Source organism: Vulpes vulpes, chromosome 10, assembly GCF_048418805.1.
Source record: "Vulpes vulpes isolate BD-2025 chromosome 10, VulVul3, whole genome shotgun sequence".
Lineage (NCBI taxonomy): Eukaryota > Metazoa > Chordata > Mammalia > Carnivora > Canidae > Vulpes > Vulpes vulpes.
The window spans coordinates 44,776,840-44,796,950 of NC_132789.1; the positions used below are offsets into that span (position 1 = coordinate 44,776,840).

General features: G+C 43.5%; 1 protein-coding gene across 6 annotated transcripts; it reads left to right on the forward strand.

Moving 5' to 3' along the window:
- The first annotated feature begins 655 nt into the window (after window positions 1-655).
- Window positions 656-17,255, forward strand: SFPQ (splicing factor proline and glutamine rich). 6 transcript variants are annotated; one of them, XM_072723880.1, is made up of 14 exons: window positions 657-1,566; window positions 2,111-2,299; window positions 3,035-3,336; window positions 3,432-3,527; window positions 4,370-4,566; window positions 4,667-4,751; window positions 5,100-5,217; window positions 5,574-5,622; window positions 5,704-5,825; window positions 8,270-11,453; window positions 14,634-14,677; window positions 15,906-15,992; window positions 16,695-16,860; window positions 17,168-17,255. In XM_072723880.1, the coding sequence occupies exons 1-10, from the start codon at window positions 769-771 to the stop codon at window positions 8,405-8,407; spliced, it is 2,094 nt and encodes a 697-aa protein (XP_072579981.1). In that variant the 5' UTR covers window positions 657-768; the 3' UTR covers window positions 8,408-11,453; window positions 14,634-14,677; window positions 15,906-15,992; window positions 16,695-16,860; window positions 17,168-17,255. The 6 variants fall into 6 exon arrangements, with proteins under 6 accessions (XP_072579984.1, XP_072579982.1, XP_072579983.1 ...); XM_072723883.1 differs by lacking the exon at window positions 8,270-11,453 and having other exon boundaries at window positions 656-1,566; XM_072723879.1 differs by lacking the exon at window positions 16,695-16,860.
- The last annotated feature ends 2,856 nt before the right edge of the window (window positions 17,256-20,111 follow it).

Sequence of the window (20,111 nt, forward strand, 5' to 3'; positions counted from 1 at the left end):
GGCAGGTGCTCAACCGCCGAGCCCCGGGCGGCCCCGGAAGACCTATTGCAACATTGTAACCTTAAAGTATCTTCCGAGGTCAGAAGGTGTCGAGCGCTGGTGGAATCAGGGAAAATGTTTTTTTTTTTTTTTAAATCAGGGAAAATGTTACAGTCCTCGGGCGACTTGGGTTAGAGAGCTGCAGGCGCGGTAGCACGGGTCCTTCCTAGCGCAGGCCGCCCCCCGCGGGGCCTCTGCCCAGGCGCCATCTCGCGTGCGCGCGGAGCCCGAGGACCCCACGCCCCATTCCGAGGGCGCCGCGCGGGGCGGGTTGCACGCTGAGCGGCCGGCGGCGCTGGGGGTTCACCCGGAGGACCGGGTGGGCGACCTCCCTCCGCGGGAGCGGTCGGGCCCTGCTGAGCACGCAACATTGGTCTGCGGACCCCTTTCAAATTTCTGGCAGCAAATCGCAGCGGCCTCCGGCCAACTCCTCTCCCGTTCATTGGCCACCTGGAAACTCCAGCCCCTCCGCGCTGCCCTCCGCTTCGCCGGAAGCCAATCGGCAGCAGCGGCGCTCCGTCACCCGGCGTCATCGCCGACCGCGCATGCCATTGGCCCGGAGAGCTGCCCATCGACGGGTAGGCGGGGCCGCGCCGGCCGGCCTATATAAGCGGAGGACAAAGGCGACGCGCCGCCTGTGTCATCCGCCATCTTGTGCGAAGCAAGGTGGCCTCCACGTTCCCCGAGCGTCTTCTCCGCTTCTGCCTCGACCGCCCCTTGATCACAGACATGTCTCGGGATCGGTTCCGGAGCCGCGGCGGCGGCGGCGGCGGCTTCCACCGGCGCGGAGGCGGCGGCGGCCGCGGTGGCCTCCACGACTTCCGTTCCCCGCCGCCCGGCATGGGCCTCAATCAGAACCGGGGACCCATGGGGCCCGGTCCGGGCCAGGGCGGCCCCAAGCCCCCGATCCCGCCACCACCTCCGCACCAGCAACAGCAGCAGCCGCCGCCGCAGCAGCCGCCGCCGCTTCAGCCGCCGCCGCATCAGCCGCCGCATCAGCAGCCGCCGCCGCCGCAGGACTCGTCCAAGCCTGTGGGTCCTCAGGGGCCCGGCCCGGCCCCAGGAGTGGGCAGCGCGCCGCCGGCCTCCGGTTCGGCACCGCCCGCAACTCCTCCGACCTCGGGGGCCCCTGCGGGCCCGGGCCCCGGCCCCACCCCGACCCCGCCGCCCGCCGTCACCTCGGCGCCGCCTGGGGCGCCCCCGCCCGCGCCCCCGAGCAGCGGGGTCCCCACCACCCCGCCCCAGGCCGGGGGCCCGCCGCCTCCGCCCGCAGGGGGCCCGGGCCCGGGGCCTAAACAGGGCCCAGGCCCCGGAGGCCCGAAAGGCGGCAAAATGCCGGGCGGGCCGAAGCCCGGCGGCGGCCCGGGCCTGAGTACCCCCGGCGGCCACCCCAAGCCGCCGCACCGGGGCGGGGGGGAGCCGCGCGGAGGGCGGCAGCACCACCCGCCCTACCACCAGCAGCACCACCAGGGGCCCCCGCCCGGCGGGCCCGGCGGCCGCAGCGAGGAGAAGATCTCCGACTCGGAGGTGAGTGTCCCCCACCCCCCGCCCCGGGCTTCGCGGCGGTGTCCCTAAGATGGCGGCGACCCCCGCCTCCTTCCCTTCCCGGCCTCCATTTTGTCGGGGACCGGAAGGTGCGCGTGCGCGGCGGCAGGGGGGCGGGGCCCGGGAGCCTGAGGAGGGCTGCGAGGCCGGGGGCGTTGCGGCCTGCAGGGCGCCAGCGCGCGTCAGGTGGGGGTCGGCGCGGCGTCGAGGACTCGACTTTCTCATCTGGCGCTTGACCCGACGAGCGCTGTGACCTAAGCGCCGCGGCGGTTGCGGTTGGTGAGGGCCACGCCGTCGGCGGCTGAGGGGGTGGCTCGTGTGGAGTGGAGCCTGGAGCGGCCAGCCGTCGGTGCTGTTGGCCTGGGCGCCCCGCCGGTGCAGGGAAATGGCGAGCTTGACCCCGGATGGGGCCGAGGAGCCCCCCGATCGATGCGGTCACGGGTCCGAGAGGAGTGAGCCTTGTCGCCGGGGTTTTCCTACCCGCGGAGATCACCGGTGTCTGAACGGCTCCTTCCCGTTCCGTTAGGGGTTCAAAGCCAACTTGTCGCTCCTGAGGAGGCCCGGAGAGAAAACCTACACGCAGCGCTGCCGGTTGTTTGTCGGGAATCTACCTGCTGACATCACGGAGGATGAGTTCAAAAGACTCTTTGCTAAATACGGAGAACCAGGAGAAGTTTTTATCAACAAAGGCAAAGGATTTGGGTTTATTAAACTTGTGAGTTGTTTGGTGTTTTTTTTTTCTTCTTTTTCATTTTTAAGATTTTGTTCATTCATGAGAGAGGCAGAGGGAGGAGCAGGCTCCATGCGGGGAGCCTGACGTGGGTGGGACTCCATCCCGGGTCTCCAGGATCACGCCCTGGACGGAAGTCGGTGCTAAACCGCTGGGCCACCCGGGCTGCCCAGTAATTCTATTTTAAAGTGTTTTTTTTTTTTACCTTTGTTTACTTATTTATTCATGAGAGAGAGGGTGGGGGCAGAGACACAGGCAGAGGGAGAAGCAGGCTCCATGCGGGGAGCCCGACGTGGGACTCGATCCCGGCTCTCCAGGATCGCGCTCTGGGCGGAAGGCGGCGCCAAACCCCTGAGCCACCCGGGCTGCCTTGGTTTTGTGGGGTTTTCTTTGATGTGGATTTGGAAGGTTTTCCTTGTTTATTAGTTATTACAAACTCTAATGTTTAGACCAACAGTAATAACTTGGTTTTTAAATTTTTCATCCTTTTTCTGGAAAAGATGCAACTACTGCGTGGTGAATGATTGTTGATATCTAAGTGAGAGGTTAGTGGGTGGGAAAGAGCTCTAACTACCCACAGGGGGGCGGGGTTCGGCAGTTCAGGGGGGATCCCTGAAGATGCTTCAACTGAGCTGGAGGAAGGAGTTGGAATTAGGTTTTTGACAGTTGAATGGGCGTTAGCCAGCGTTGAGGTCATTAACTTGAGTCTGGTATTTTCAGGAATCTAGGGCGTTGGCTGAAATTGCCAAAGCTGAACTGGATGATACACCCATGAGGGGTAGGCAGCTTCGGGTTCGCTTTGCCACACATGCTGCTGCCCTATCCGTGCGAAATCTTTCACCTTATGTTTCCAATGAACTGTTGGAAGAAGCCTTTAGCCAATTTGGTCCTATTGAGAGGGCTGTTGTAATCGTGGATGATCGTGGGAGATCTACAGGAAAAGGCATTGTTGAATTTGCTTCTAAACCAGCGGCAAGAAAAGCATTTGAAAGATGCAGCGAAGGTGTTTTCTTACTGACAACGTAAGTTCTTCTGTTATTCTACTTTTTATTAATTTGGATGGAGAAATTGAGATAAAAACTGAAACCATTTAAGACGGAACCATTTTTGTTGTTAGAACGCCTCGTCCAGTCATTGTGGAACCACTTGAACAATTAGATGATGAAGATGGCCTTCCTGAAAAACTTGCACAGAAGAATCCAATGTATCAAAAGTAAGATTGGTTTATTTATTATTTTTTTAAAAGATCTTATCTATTCACGAGAGACCCAGAGAGAGGCAGAGACACGGGCAGAGGGAGAAGCAGGCTCCATGCCGGGAGCCCGATGTGGGACTCGATCCCAGGACCTCAAGATCACGCCCTGGGCCAAAGGCAGACACTCAACCACTGAGCCACCCAGGTGTCCCAAATTGGTTTATTCTAAGGGTCTTTTTTTTTTTTTTTTTTTTTTCATTGCAAACGGGAATTTTTCAGTTTTGTATAGAGAATACAAAATTCTATGGAGTGCATGTGCTTGGTAGAACTTTTAAGGCTCAGGAAGTAGATGTTCAAATGCTTAGTGTTTGTTGCTAAGATAGGTGTATTTTTATATGCAGTTTTGTTTTGTCCTTAAAACGACTGCGTGATGAATAGGTGTTTCCCTTTTTAAGGATGGAAAATAACGTTGTTGATTAAGAATTGGTTAAGTAAACAATTTAAAAATTTTTATATTTTGTCGACTTGAGACCATGAGCCAAATGTGCTTTGGGGTGGGGGTGGGTGGTAGAGGGAAAGAATATCAAGGGTGCTCTGCAGGGCTCAGTCTCATGGCTCAGATGCTCCACTGACTGAGCCACCCAGGTGGAACACTTCATTTTGGATTTGGATGTAATGCTATGTTTGTGAACCAAGGTGGTCTTTGCCTTTTGGCTTTTTTTTTTTTTTTTTTTTTTTTTTTTTGCCTTTTGGCATTTCTTACAAGTGATAGACTAGGGAGGGAAGTCCGCATTTGGGGGCAAATCAGGTAGTATTTCTTGTGGGCACCCACAAATTGGTTAATGTTTAAATATTGTTAGGGAGAGAGAAACACCTCCTCGTTTTGCCCAGCATGGCACATTTGAGTATGAATATTCTCAGCGATGGAAGTCCCTGGATGAAATGGAAAAACAGCAAAGGGAACAAGTTGAAAAAAACATGAAAGATGCGAAAGACAAATTGGAAAGTGAAATGGAAGATGCCTATCATGAGCATCAGGCAAATCTTTTGCGTCAAGGTAAAAGATTTTCTTGTGTAAATTTCACTGATAGGATCAATTTCCTTTTGAACTTTAGAACTCGATTAATGTGAATTCAAAACAATTTTTTAATGTTCAGATCTGATGAGACGCCAGGAAGAATTAAGACGCATGGAAGAACTTCACAATCAAGAAATGCAGAAACGTAAAGAAATGCAACTAAGGTAAAATTTTGTTAGGCTATTAAGTCTTTTTTTCTGTGTTAACGTTTAGAGGAAAAGATAAACTGAAATTTTGCAAGTGAGTCGGATAGGGTTAGGGAGAGGTTAAATGCTATTATGTCAGTATTGGCTTAACACTAAGTTGGAGTAGATGTAGGGTTTCTGTTGTTGATGCCTGTTTTCTTTGCCAGCATGTTTCTAAGGCTACTCTCCATTCTCCAGGCCTTCATGTGTGTTTGCTCTAATCTAGACTTTGTTAAAGCTCTGAAGCAAATTTCTAGCTTTCTTCAAATTGACTTTTTAAAACATGTGGATGACGCTTCAGTTTACATGCTTGATGAATATTTCCAGGCAAGAGGAAGAACGGCGTAGAAGGGAAGAAGAGATGATGATTCGGCAGCGTGAGATGGAAGAACAAATGAGACGCCAAAGAGAGGAAAGTTATAGCCGGATGGGCTACATGGATCCAGTAAGTAAAATCCTATTGAAATGTAATTGGAGTTGTCTACAAAACTTGTAGGTACCTAAAATCACATTTTACTCAATTTATTATGACATTTCACATTTCTGCTGTTCTATTTGTAAATGCATTATCATGATTAATATGCCTTGAGTTTTATCTTTTTGGCTGGGCCTAAAGATTTCGTTGGTTTAGGAAGAAGCTTTATCGGTTTTATGATAATTCTTTTAAATATAGTCATAACTATATTTAGTTATTATAAGTATATAGTCATAACTTTTGAGTCTTGGAAATTTTTTTTGTCTTCAAGAATTAATTGGTATGGATAGAGTACAGGTATATGAAAGGATTTTATTTTCTTGTAGAGAGAAAGAGACATGAGAATGGGTGGTGGAGGAGCAATGAACATGGGAGGTAAGCCATGAAAATCGAATTAGCGATACCATTTGAGAGCAGTATTCTGGTTGGTTTATAACCAGCATTTTTGTTTCATAGATCCCTATGGTTCAGGAGGCCAGAAATTTCCACCTCTAGGTGGTGGTGGTGGCATAGGTTATGAAGCTAATCCTGGAGTCCCACCAGCAACCATGAGTGGTTCCATGATGGGAAGCGACATGGTAATGTATCCTGTGTGACGTAGTACAAAGGAAATTCTCATTTTTCACAACTTACGTGTGTGTTTTGTTTTTTGGTTTTTTGTTTTTGTTTTTGTTTTTTAAGTAGGTGACCGGACCTCTTTTTTAGTTCCCTTATCATGTAAATCATAATCTCGAGGAGTATTTTGGCAACATAGAAGATCTCAGTGTGCGGTAACCTAAACTGAAACGGTTGCCAACAAGAAGTCAATGCTGTCAGTATGTTGGAATTCTCTTTGGCAATAAGTAGACATAGGGGCTTTCCATTATATTGCTTGTGTACTTTTGCACTCTAGCACATGGCAAATCCAAATTCTAAATGTTAGATGACGTACCTGATTATTCTACATCCAAGTGAGAGTAATCACATGGCAAACTGTCATTCATTAAGTTGGTATTTGCCATAAGTATGAATCAGACTTGTAGTTTATAGCTTTAGGCATGTTCTAGTGATGTGTAGGACTTTGACCTATATTTTGTGTGGTTTCTACCCATGAAAAGGGAGTTGTTTACTGTTTTGACTCGTCGTTTCCCACTTGTTGGGCCTGTCAATAGGTGCACCTTCTAAAATAAACTGACATCTCTATTTTGCTACAGGATAGTAAAAACCAATGACAATTTCAATTTTAAGCATACTAGTTGTGTGCATTTGATCTGAACCTTCTTGATGCTTTCATATTATAACTGTACAGATAGCCTGTCAGGATGCTTTAGAACCACCAAGTGAATTGGTTGGAGTGGCTGTGTTAGGGCCTTAACAAATCCGTAGGAAAATTGAATATTGGATTTAGAGGTGGGCTTAGAGAAGAGTGCATTTTCACAAGTGAACTCAATCTTGATTGGTTCACCTGCAGGCTTTTGGCAAAGGAGGGAAGCTGCAGCACCTAGCTTGTTAGATTCATCTTTAACATAGGAATATAAAGAAATAGTATGGGGCCTCATCTGCTTAATATCTACAGTTTTTTGAGAATTGGAATCGTAAGTAGCTGTTTGGGTTACACATAGTGTTACTAGCTTTCTTTTAAATTTAGAAAATAAATGTGGGTAACATTTGGTTTATATGGTTCCTAAAAGGTAGATTGTAGGTCTGTATCAAATTTGTAAAATCTAATTTGACATGATGTTCCCACAATTAAGGTTCTTTCTATGTCCCGTGTAATGGGTAGGGTTCTAAGATGTTGCAATAACGTAATTGTGAAACCCCAAAATTTTCTAACCGCTTTTGAGAAAACGTAGCACAATGCGCTAAAACCTTGAAATTTTTAGAATTTTGAGAAATAGTTTAAAGGATTTTTAGATTTTTTAAGTAGCCACGTATAGTATTAGTAGGAAACATGTTGGAACTATGTATAGGAACAGTTAAACCCTGATGCTCCCTCCCCTTCCCCCCAATTTTTGGAGTGTTGCTCTTAGTAACTGATTTATTTTAAATGGGATTTGAAAGATAGTTGAGGCTTCTGTGGTTTGCATATGTATAAGGTTTTTCTGTTTGAGGAACATAGGTTTCTCAGATTAGAAGTACTTAAAACTAGATGGAATAATAAAATCCTGCTTTATTGCAGTCATTTAAGATTGGTGTTTAGGCTGTTGGGGAGATAGCCAAAACGTGGCATCATAGCTAAGTGCCAGTGGGCTTTCAAAGACCCGAAGGAAAAGCTGGGACAGTGTGGGGGTGGGCTGTGTATTCAGTCAGTTTGCAACAATACAGACTAGTACTGTGAACATAATTGTCTCTGGTTATATAGTGATGTTTCTGAAGGTGGTATATTTGTGAGAATATGGCAACACTTTAAATGAAGTTACTGTGCCGGTTAAGTGACTAAATCTATTAGTCTTTTATGCTTTTTCTTTTTGTAGTCTGGTAGCATTTTATTAAAACTTTGAACCTTTTAAGATTTCTGCAACTTAGCAGATGTGTCTTAAGATCTTGAAAAGCACAAGGTTTCTTAAGCAGCTCATGCCACTAACTGGTGAGTAGGTCTTTGTCACTTCATTGAGTGCATTGAATCTGTCTGGTTGGGCTTGTTAGGCTTACTTGGAAATTAAATTTCCTGTTGAGACCTTGAAAGTGAGAAGTTTGCAAGCTTTTCCAGTGGGTTAATCTGATGTGAAATTTCTTAAAACTCATTTTGGAATGGGTTTTCACATCTGCACTAATTTCTTAAATTTTTTAGCACTACAGGGAAGACCTATTCTTTGAAACAGGTGTATGAGAATGGCTCAAGTGGGAACATACCACAAGGCATGTATTTATCGTAAACTAATTTTCAAATTACCCTTTTTTCCTTTCTATGTTCCCGGTACCTGTGGATCGACTCATTGGTGATTGTATCGACGAACGTTGACTACGGAACCTTCTAAAATATTTACTTAACACACATGGACATCAACTACATATAATGAACTGTTAATTACTGTTCCAATAGCGTACTGAGCGCTTTGGGCAGGGAGGTGCGGGACCTGTGGGTGGACAGGGTCCTAGAGGAATGGGGCCTGGAACTCCAGCAGGATATGGTAGAGGGAGAGAAGAGTATGAAGGCCCAAACAAAAAGCCCCGATTTTAGATGTGATATCTAGGTTTTCATTCCAGTTTGTTTTTGTCTTTTCTTGTTTAGATACCAATCTTTTAAATTCTTGCATTTTAGTAAGAAAGCTACCTTTTTATGGATGTTAGCAGTTTATTGACCTAATATTTGTAAATGGTCTGTTTGGGCAGGTAAAATTATGTAATACAGTGTTTCAAACAGGGGAAATTTTTTCCTTTTTATTTCCTTTTTTTTTTTTTTTAACTGTATAATGTCCCTCAAGTTATGGCAGTGTACCTTGTGCCACTGAATTTCCAAAGTGTACCAATTTTTTTTTACTGTGCTTCAAATAAATAGAAAAAATAGTTATAATATGGATCTTCAACTTTGCCATTCATGCTTCTATGCACATTAGGCTAGGTATTCCACTTTGAAAGCATGAGCGTGTCTAGGCCTTTGAATGGCACATGCCATTTCTGGGAAATGTATCTGTAGGCTAAGTATTGCTTTCTAAAAATAAGTACACCCTTGTTTTAAAAAGAAGAAATGCATATTGAAGTAGTTTCATGATTTGTTTGGCATTATAGGAAGCAAGCTGGTGCTAAGTATTTTTAAATGGTTATGTAAGCAAGCTGAACTGTAAATCTTCCTTCAGGAATGTGTATTAAGATTATGGAATGGGTGAAAGACTATTGATAGGGGAGAAAGTGGGTATGACTAAATGGATCTTTATGGCCCTATGATCTATCCTTTCCTTGAAAGTTTCTGAAGAAAAGTGGAAAGATCATTCTGTTGCATTCCTCCATTCTTGTTTTTAAAAGAACAAGTCCCAAGCCCTACAAATGGCTTGTACTGAACTTTCACATTTGAATTAAAGATTGTTAAACATGAAGCCTTTTCATGTATTACTTCAAGCGATTTATGAAGATGGGGATTTAGTCTGAAAAAAGCAACTTGAAAGTAAGAAGCGTAGTAACCATAAAGTAGGTGTAGCTATGTATACATTTGTACTCTGTAACTTTTACATCTCCTTGTGCTACTGCTGGTGGGCAAAATCTGTAGGACTATAAAAATCTTGTTCTCTTGTCTAAGAACTAGTGGTGACTGTAAATGACAAATAGGGTTGCAGATAACGATTCTTACTGTAAAATATTTGTTAACCTGTTTTTCCATAGTTTACTTTCGATGTAGCACTAAATCTGGAGAGAGTTGCTCATGCTACACAGTACAAATAGCCCTTTCTCCCACCATAAAGTTTTGGAGTGTTTCGATGGTGTTGTCAGTTGTCAACTTCATTGAATCTCCTTCCATTAGGATAAGACATTCTGACTTACTACTACAGTAGATTGTTACTGTTGACTGTTAGTACTGACGGGAACCTGTTGTCCCAGTGCATATATGTTAGCAGAGGAACGACTTCCTAAAAGTAGGTAAAGTAACTGAACGGTTTGGCTTTGTTCTTAGATGTGTCCATTCAAATTTGTACATTACAGAACTCTTCCTACGGAATGTGTCTTCCTCCTTTTCACCTCTGTTGTTGGTGCTAATTGGCAAAAGTAAAATTCTAAATCAAATCTTGGTTAAAATGCTGAAGGTCAGTATTGTGCCTGAGTACAAAGGGAGACCTATTGTTGAAACAATCGAACACTTTGTGCATAGGAAACTGGATAATACTAAAAGTAAAACACTAGTGGAGTATAAAGGCATGTCACTCAATTCTGGTTGTGTGACTGACAGGTACATTGTGTGCTAATTAAGGAAGAGAATCTCCTTAGAAAATGCTCATTATTTCTTCACCAAGAAAGACACTTGGAAATGGGTAGTAGTTCTACCATAATTCTATCAATGAGGAAGTTTTGTCCTAAGTCATTAATTGGTGATATGTATGAGGTTTTCTGTATGGAAACAAGGGTCTGGATTGGAAAGGAATCCATTACAATTTGATTGAATTGTATGGTAGGGACTCCACTAATGATAAAATAAGGGGTGTTCATGGGACACCCATAGAGGGTGAACTTGAATGTGTGTGGGCGGGGGCTGGTGGGGAAGTGGGAAAATCTGCCTATAAAATTAATGTTTCAGTTTATTTTTCAGATTACATGCCTTTCTTTATAAGGGATGCTGGCACAGACCCCTAAAATAAGATTTTGTTAGTACTATACCTTTGAAGAGTGGTGAAGGATGCTAATGGATAATCTACTGAAAGTTGTGGTTTTGATAGCCTTACTGTGGGCTGTAGAATTGCTAAACCTTGTTTAGCAAATAATGTTGCTTAGTTTCCACTAAGTTTTGCCTTTCATCCCTGAAGCAGCAGTGTACCAAGGGTTGTAAGCTACTCAAATAGACTTTTCAATAAGTCTTGCAATGCATATGATAGTTTTTAGACTAATGTGAATTTAAATCATCTTAAAAAGGAACTTCCTAAAAACTGATATGAACATGGGGTGGGAAAGGGAATGTAGTACTTTTGGAGTATTTTAGCCATTTTTCTCATTTAAAGAAACCACCTGCCCCCATTTCCTCTTCTCCACTTTCTCTCATAATTTTGTTTTAAGAGGAACACTGATCCGTTTTAAGCTTATTACTCCTAATCTTTAAAAATTGCATTCTCTAAGAGACCCCAGTGTATTTAATAGGTACCTTATAAGATGAACCCAGTGGCTCACATTCAGTGAAACCATAATCCTCTTGACTTAGAGCACTAATTAAACTCCTAAGAAGTACTGTAAACCCCACCACTCTATATATATATAGATGTATTATAACACTAATATAAACAGATAATCTGGGAAATTGTAACGTTACGCCTGTGCAATTTTTTTATAAGTGGCATATCCTGGCAGACAAAAATTTAGATACTTGGCTTTTCTTGGGCAAGCCACTATGTTGTGGCGGAATGTTTTCTGGTGTTCTTGGACTGCAATTATGCACTATTAAAGTAGTGGCCTGCTACATAACTGCATTTAGCCAGCATTTCTGCAGTGCGTAACTGTGAGGAACGTAGTACCGCAAATGGCAATGGACATTAGGACCCGGATGTAGTATTCCTGCTTGCTCCAAGATTCTCATTGCCGACTGCATACAGGTAGGTAACAAGCAATATAATCTAACTTGGTGACTTGCTATGTACTTTTATTCCGTGGGCATTCTGACATCACACTTCTGACGATGAAATTACAGTGCAGCACCTAACACTTGTATGGTAAAGCTAGTTTCTATCCAAACTGCGTGGGTTTGGGTTTAGAGCTGTAATTTGTCAGGCAGACTTCAGTGCTGTTGCAGTTCTCAGATAAAAAGTGCAAACTTGATTCTTTGGTATGTCTGAGTTGCGTGGTTTCCTTTAGTTGCATTGTAACTGAAGAGAACCTGGAGCGCATCAGTGGTGTGGGGGAGAGGGAAGCAAACCATACTGGGGAAGTAGAGCGCTGTTAGCACCTTGACATGGACTGTATATAGCCTGTGAAACTGAGTCTCTGTTGTAGCAAACTGACCTCCTGCCCACAGGTCAGCACTATTGATTTCAGAATGCAATCTTGGTAATTATTCTGCAGGTTGAGTGAATTAAGAGTAAAAGTACAGTGTTTTTTTTTTTGTAATGTGAACTGAAATTTTTTTTTTAATGGGCTTCACGGGAATACCTTTGTTACTAACGTGGGCTTAGGTGGGAATCTAATGTGAATAGTTCAAGTTATGTGACTTGTCTAAATATGTCTATGCTCTAAACCTGGGGAAAGTGGTGTGGCATGTTGACTTGCCTGCAGTTGATGACATGTTGGGAATCATTTCCCAATCCTAAGACTTTTCGTCGTATTCTGTAGGATAACTGCAAATGTTCAGAGTAGCTTTTCGAATTTGGTTCCCTTAGCTTTAGGGATGTGATGTTATAATCCTAAGTGTTCACCAAAAGAAACAAAAGAGTCTTCAAAAGCACCTTCTTTTGTTGCTTAGGGCTTAATAAGCTTTTTGTAAGCTTTGCATCGACTGTTGTTCCAGACCTCAATTCCACTTAACTTTGGTCTCCGAGCTGGTTTTTAGCTAGCATGCATGAGAAGAAACAGCTTTCACGTATAATGCTTTCTGCTCTGTAACTGGAAAGTTTGGTTTACTTTGCATAAATGCCGGTGAAAACTCTTCCTGACTATGAGAATTTTCTTTCATTGTATCAAGAAAAATGGCTTGCTCCTTGGCAAGCAATTCACAAGGTGGGGACAAATTGGTACTTTAATATGTAGTCTATTCAAGCAAATACCTTGACTCTCCTGTTAGGTGAAAAAGCAAATGGTGACTAGTTTAGCTGTATATTAATAATACAATGCAGTGCAAACATAATGCTCAGTGTTAGTGACAAGAGTGTCACTAAATTGACATACAACCCTGATCGGGTTTCCTGTGGCATAATCATTAAATCGGTGGCCAACACTTGCTACCGTGATTAGTGATTCAAGTGCTTAGAAATAAAAGCTCAGGTTGATTTCTTAATAGTCAATAACAATTTTGCAGAGAATGTACTCCTTATATAATCTATGGACTTGAGGAAAATCATTGGGGAGGGGGGTTAATTTTGCTTCATTTCTGCTTACTTCAAGGTCACTAGGTTTTTGCACTTTCAAATGAGAAACTTGGGACTTAAGTCATTCTTACTAGTTTCGATTTGTATGTAGCTATAATTTGTGAATTTTAGTGTAGAGGGTCTTAAAAACACTCACTCAAAAAGCTGGGAATAAATGGGCTTCAGTAACATTATACCGAGGTGCTTGCATTGTATTTCATAGTCTTTTCTTGTTACAAACCAAAATTAATTATTTTTAATGAGAATGATCCGAGGTTCAGAAGTGTGATGCCAGAATGCGTTTTCGTACTGTTAGGCCCTTGGAACAGATACCGGTGCTTTCTGAAAGATGAAAGAAATGGAATGGGTACTCCTCACACAAGGTTGCAAAACCTACAAAGAATGCCTAAGAGTCTCATTTTTCCCCAAGAAAAGAGATGCGTGTGACTAGTTTTGGACTTTTAACCTTAATGGGGGTTGCATGTCTCCTATTGTTAATCATTGTCAGCTGCAGTGACATGATCCACAGTCCTGCATTTACTGCCTTTCCCTTAATGATTTTGGACAGGTTTGAGAGAGCCAGGATGTTTGTTCTGGGCCTTTATTTGGTTTTGGCTTTAGCTGATAATGCTTCAGTGTTCTGTCAGCTAGTGCAGTTCTCAAAAGGCTGCCTATTAGGGAAAGAATTCTGAGGATTTGACTGCTCCTAATCATCTGTCATTGCTGCTAGATAATGATTGGCAATTTTTAAGACTCAACTGTGGAAATCTCACAGTTGGTAAACCATCAACCATAAAAATGTTGCTTTTGAACACCAGTGCTGAAAAGATTTTATTTGGAGGGTGAGAAGGGGGCCGGATGCAGAATAGGACAATCTGGAGAATGGGGGAGAATGCAAAACGATATAGTATCCCTTATGGATGGTACATGTGCAACAGGGAACTTTTTTTTTTTTTTTTTTTTTTTTTTTTTTATCCCTTGGCAGTAACTGATAATCAGGGAGGAAGAAAAACCTGGAACTTGAATTAAGGCTGATCTTTCTGGTTTTTGTGCACCGTGGCCCTGCCAGGCATATATAGTGAAGGTGAATGTCTTCTCCCTCAGAAAAACTCAGGTTCCTTGCTATCCCGAAGAAGGCATAGCTTCCCTGCCCTAACTTAAAACTCAGTGAGGACTTGGAGGGAAAGAACGAGGCAAATACCTAGGACTGCAGGGTAACAACTGCATTGTTGTGTACTGTGGAATGGGGAGGGCACTCTTGGAGGACTACTTCTGACGGTGGTCAGTCCACCTGACAACGGAAGACCTACTTGAATGGGGGCAGGGTATGTGCTTTTATATGAAAAGAGAGCTGATGTTAAAACTCCTTTGGTAAGGTGAACGTTGTCACATACCTTCTCATAAGGGATAGTATATTTTGGGTTGCAGTCAAACTTGATTGTGCTCAGACTGGTGAAAATAGCAGATACAGGCTTTTGTATTTTAAGATAGAGTTTTTATTTGAATTCAGCTGTCTACTTTATTACTTTACATAAGAGTAATTTTAGATTTTTTTCCCCCCATCAAGTTTCTTCCTGTTTATTTTTTTTAAATGCTGTAACTTGCCCCCCCAATCTTTGTCTCTGGAATTTTACTCTTTAAATTTTGAAGTTAACTAGCATTTTCAAGCCTTTATACCCTTGTCTTTTATATTAACTTTCTCTTATTATTCTTTAGGTAAGAATGATTGATGTTGGCTGATACTGGAGTACTCACTCCAAGTAAGTTTCCTTAGAAGTCCTAACCTATAGAAGACTTTTGAATTGAATGTGATTTGCTTATAACAGCTAAAAAAATGTGATTTAGCATATGGAGTGAAACGTGTTTGATTTTTTTTTTTAAGATGTTTACTTCTAATATCCATGTGTTTTGTTTGAAAACAACGTGGGTATGTGTGAGTTAAGAGAGAAAAAGTGGAGACTACTTTTTTTTTTTTAAATTTTATTTATACATTCATGAGAGGCAGAGACACAGGCAGAGGGAGAAGCAGACTCGCTGTGGGGGAGCCTGATGTGGGGCTCGATCCCAGGACCCTGGGATCAGGACCAGAGCCAAAGGTGGAGGCTCAACCACTGAGCTACCCATGTGCTCCAGGACTACTCTTCTGTTTGTAAAGTTTCGAACAATAGAATTGACCAAAGGTACATGTTTGAAGGAAGCTCTGTTGTGCACCTGAAACTAATAATAGTTCTATTTTATTTTTTTTTTTTAAGATCTTTATTAGCATGGTCAGGGTGAGGTGCAGAGGGAGGAGACTCCCCGCTGAGCAGGGAGCCCAATGCAGAGCTTGATCCTGGAATTCCAGGATTGTGACCTGAGCCGAAGGTGGCAGGCACTTAACCAACTGAGCCACTGAGGTGCCCTTACATTTCAATTGAAAAAGAAGATATAGGGTGTTTTTTTTTTTTTTAAGATTTCATTTATTCATAGAGACACAGCTAGAGGGAGAGGCAGAGACAGGCAGAGGGAGGAGTAGGCTCCATGCAGGGAGCCCAATGTGGGACTCGATCCCGGGTCTCCAGGATCATGCCCTGAGCTGCAGGTGGCGCTAAACCGCTGCGCCACCGGCGCTGCCCGATACAGTGGTTATGTAGAAAAAAAGCCAAAGAAGGCTCGAATTAGTGGAGAAATGTTATTTTTTTTAGAACTCTAAATTCCACTTTTGACACATTCAAAATCTCCCTTAAGAGATCACCCTCTCTTGTACTTATCCAGCAAATATTAGAGAATGGTCCAATCCAAAATTCCAAAGGTGTGAGGAAAATTGAGAAGAATGTAACTGTAGTGTGTACCAGGTCTTTCTAAGCAACAAGAAGAGCAGAATAAAAAAAAAACCTGGGGCCAAGAATGTGCCTCTCGTTGATGTGTAAGAATAAGATAGACGAAAAGTCAGTAAAAATGTAATATGCTATATGTGTTACTTTAATAAAATTATATTTTTAATGATAGGTGGATAAGCTATTAGTCTCAAGACGACATCACACATCGTGAGCCAAGAAGGAAAGTCACGACTTATTAGGCTGAGGAAGTGTCTAGGTAAGCTGAGTGATTGTTCTGCTGTAAGCTGCCTTCATTTCAGAAGAACTCTTGGGTGCTACCACCATGACTACTCGCATGTGAATATTGCGTTTTAACTTACTCTACCTTAAAATTTCCTATGTAGAAAGTAATTTGTTTATATAGTATTTGAGTACTAACAGTCATTTTAACAGCCTTGAGGTTTGTAGGCTTGGAAAATTAAACGTTGCCTGTTTTTAACCAACTTGTTATATGATGAGGTCACCTAGAGTTGGTGATGCACTAGAAGGGTTGGCAGTTTTATTTTATTTATTTTATTTTTTTTTTAATTTTTATTTATTTATGATAGTCACAGAGAGAGAGAGAGAGAGAGAGGCAGAGACACAGGCGGAGGGAGAAGCAGGCTTCATGCACCGGGAGCCCGATGTGGGATTCGATCCCGGGTCTCCAGGATCGCGCCCTGGGCCAAAGGCAGGCGCCAAACCGCTGCGCCACCCAGGGATCCCGGGTTGGCAGTTTTAAAGGGCAACTCAACTCTGCTGGGAAAGCAGTCCTAGACCGTACGTAAACAAGAGGCCACGGCTGTGCCAGTAGTTCAGACAGGTTGTAGGTGGACGGTGGCTTACTGTCTCTCATCTGATAAAAGTGACATATAAATAGATTATCACCAGGTTTATTTTTTTTATTTTTTATTTTTTTAATTTTATTTATTTATGATAGGCACACAGTGAGAGAGAGAGAAGCAGAGACATAGGCAGAGGGAGAAGCAGGCTCCATGCACCGGGAGCCCGACGTGGGATTCGATCCCGGGTCTCCAGGATCGCGCCCCGGGCCAAAGGCAGGCGCCAAACCGCTGCGCCACCCAGGGATCCCCGATTATCACCAGGTTTAAAGGGCTATTACAATCATTAAAGAGTAAGGTAGAAATAGTGATAAGTAATGACTAGATCTTAAAACTAGGGAAGGCGACAATTGAATCTCTAAGTGGTAGCTGCTAAAGTTCTGGTGAATGGAAGTAAACTTGAATGAAGTAGCTGGTGGCAAAGTAATCACCTTAGTCCATTAAATACTGCTATTACCACATTCCTTGATTAATATTACTTTGGCGTTAGAAAGCTTACTTGATGCTAAATGGTAAATGACAATTCTGATTCTTGACATCTTTTGGAGTAATTGTTTCTTTTAATTGGCAGATCAGGTGAACTGTGTCCAGAAAACCAGTGAGGAAGAGGGCAAAGAGGAATGAGCAACCCAGTTGTTAATAAAGACATTTTTAAATCAGTTTGTGCTTTTGTTTTGATTTTTGTTTTTAAGTAAGACTTTTTGTTTTCTTGAATTTTCTTTATGTCATCACCTTTTTTTCTAGGTGACATATTATGGGTGTAGAACCTGATAATTCAGGAATCTTCTTGGGCCTTTTGACAGAGCTACATAAATTATTGATCCAACTTCATGGCCCTCCCTCAATGTCCTAACTAAACTGATTTAAGCCATCAATATTTTACACTTGCCTTGATTTTTTTATAGATCAGTTTTATTTTTAAAATTAGCATGTGACAAATAACAGTTAACTCCATGCCCCTCCTTGGTTGGGTTTCAGGCATAATAGCATTTTGTTATCCCACTTTTATATTTAAAAAAAGATTTGTCAGATATGGTTATTAGGCTACTTATATAACTTCACAAAGAACCACAAACAATTCTATTTGACCAAAATAACCATGTTTTGGTTACCTTGAGTAGCAATTTCTTGAAGTTAAAATGAAGCTGAATTTCATTCACAATAAAATCTTGGGTAGATTCTTTGTAGGTATAGGGAAAAGATTGTTGGAATTGACTGTACAATCTGTTTAATAAATTTGGAAGTAAAACCTCTTTTCTCCCTTTGCTGTGGTCATTCTTGTTGCTAAAGCATTTGTTCAGGAAATGTAGGAGACATGTGTTTTTATTTTTTTTTATTGTTTTATTTATTTTTTAAATTTTTATTTATTTATGATAGTCGCACACAGAGAGAGAGAGAGGCAGAGACACAGGCAGAGGGAGAAGCAGGCTCCATGCACCGGGAGCCTGACGTGGGATTCGATCCCGGGTCTCCAGGATCGCGCCCTGGGCCAAAGGCAGGCGCCAAACCACTGCACCACCCAGGGATCCCGAGGCATATGTTTTTAAAAGGTAATTTGTTGCTGTGTGTCTGGGCTGCATTACTAATGGTGCAGAATTTCAGGAAGTGCTAATTTGTTGACTTGTAATTAAGTAGAAGAAACTCAAAGTTAACATCCTGCTCAGTGTTAACTTGAAAAGGCACGAAGGAAGAGAGTTGAAAGCCACAGCAGTCACTGTTCCCATGGGATTTGCTTTGAAAACCTGTGTAGTTTGTTCCAGGAAGGAGATCAAGACCCTCCTGTTTTCCTCATGCTCCTAGTCCTGCTAAGTGGTTGGCATGTCTTCAAAGAGTAGGCCAGCCATCCCAAATTTGCAATCTACTTGGTCCAACTTGACTCCTTTCTAATTGCTACCTTGGGAACCTCAGTAGCTCAAGGCAAAAGTCAGTACAGTGGTTGGGGGCATCATGGGGTCTTAACTACTGGAGTTCTGGGTGTTGGAACTGTGGGCCTGGCTGCAGCATCTGCCGTATTGTGTTCCCAAAGTTGCAGTTGCTCATCAGGAAAATGTACAGACCATTTTGGGCAATTAGGGTAGAAAGCGGTATACATGGTGGTTAGCACAGTACTGGACACAAGGAGCACGTGATGTTTTAAAATCATTATAGTCACCAGGGTTCACAGGAAGTTCAAAGAATTCTTTCCTTTATACAATGTAATTAGGTATATGAAGGGCAGGGTTTTTTTGTTTTTGTTTTTTTTAGTTTATTCATGAGAGACAGGCAGAGGGAGAAGCAGGCTCCACGCAGGAAGCCTGACATGGGACTTGATCCCGAGTCTCCAGGATCACGCCCAGGGCTGAAGGTGGCGCTAACCACTGAGCCCCGGGGAGCCCTACTATTGTACTCTGACCTTGTGGAGTCTACTGTGCACAGCTTCGTGCTCTGCCAACGATTCAAAAGCTTTCAACAGATGGCTTTCTCTGCGCATCTCCCTCCGTCCCATGGTCAGTCGCACACATTGCAGCTGCTTTGGCCGCCTCAAGCAGCCATCTCTTCTCCTTTTTTTTTTTTTAATTTTTTTTTTCAAGATTTTATTTATTCATAGACACAGCTAGAGAGAGAGGAGCAGAGACCCAGGCAGCGGAGAAGCAGGGTCCATGCAGGGATCCTGACACGGGACTCGATCCCGGGTCTCCAGCATCACAGCCCGGGCTGCAGGCGGCACTAAACCGCTGTGCCACCGGGGCTGCCCATCTCTGCTCCTTAAGGCCTGTGTGGGGCCTGCTTCCTCCGCGGCGAACTGGATGATGCCTCCCGGCAGATCGCTACGACAAACGCCCCCTTATTACTCTTACTTGCAGGGATCACAGTACCACGTAGCCTCTTTTCCAGTTTGTTACCCACGCGGACTTGGATCTCCCAAATTCACATGCTGAAGTCTTCTCTTCCAGTACGTAGCAGAATGTGACTGAATTGGAGATCGGGCCTTTAAACGGGTAATTCAATTGGGTCGTAAGTTTGGGCTCTGAACCCGTCCATAAGAGACTTAGAAGGACTTTAAGAGTCCTTATGAGAAGGGGAAGAAGAGATACAGGGTCACATGCCAAGGCCATGTGAGAACACGGTAAAAGGATGCCATTAGAAAGCCAAGAAGAAATCAAACCTGACACCTTGACCGTGGACTTTTGGCCTCCAGAACTGTGAGAAAATTAATTTATGATGTTTGAGCCATCCAGTCTGGTGTGAAGGCAGCCCTAGCAAACGAGTGCACAGTACACAACCAGTGGCTGGTTCTCTGGTGCTTTATAGCAGAAAGACGGATCTGGCACCAGTGCTCTGAGGTGGGAGCTGAATCCAACACTGGCTTTACCAGAGGACAGAGCAAGTTGGCAAGTTGGACCAAGTTCTATTCACACTGGGAATCAGGAATATTTTAAAAACCGTGAATTGATACACAATAAGCTCGCATAAAGTATAAAACTGGTAAGATTTGACATACACATACACCACGTAAATCCTCACCACAGTCCAGG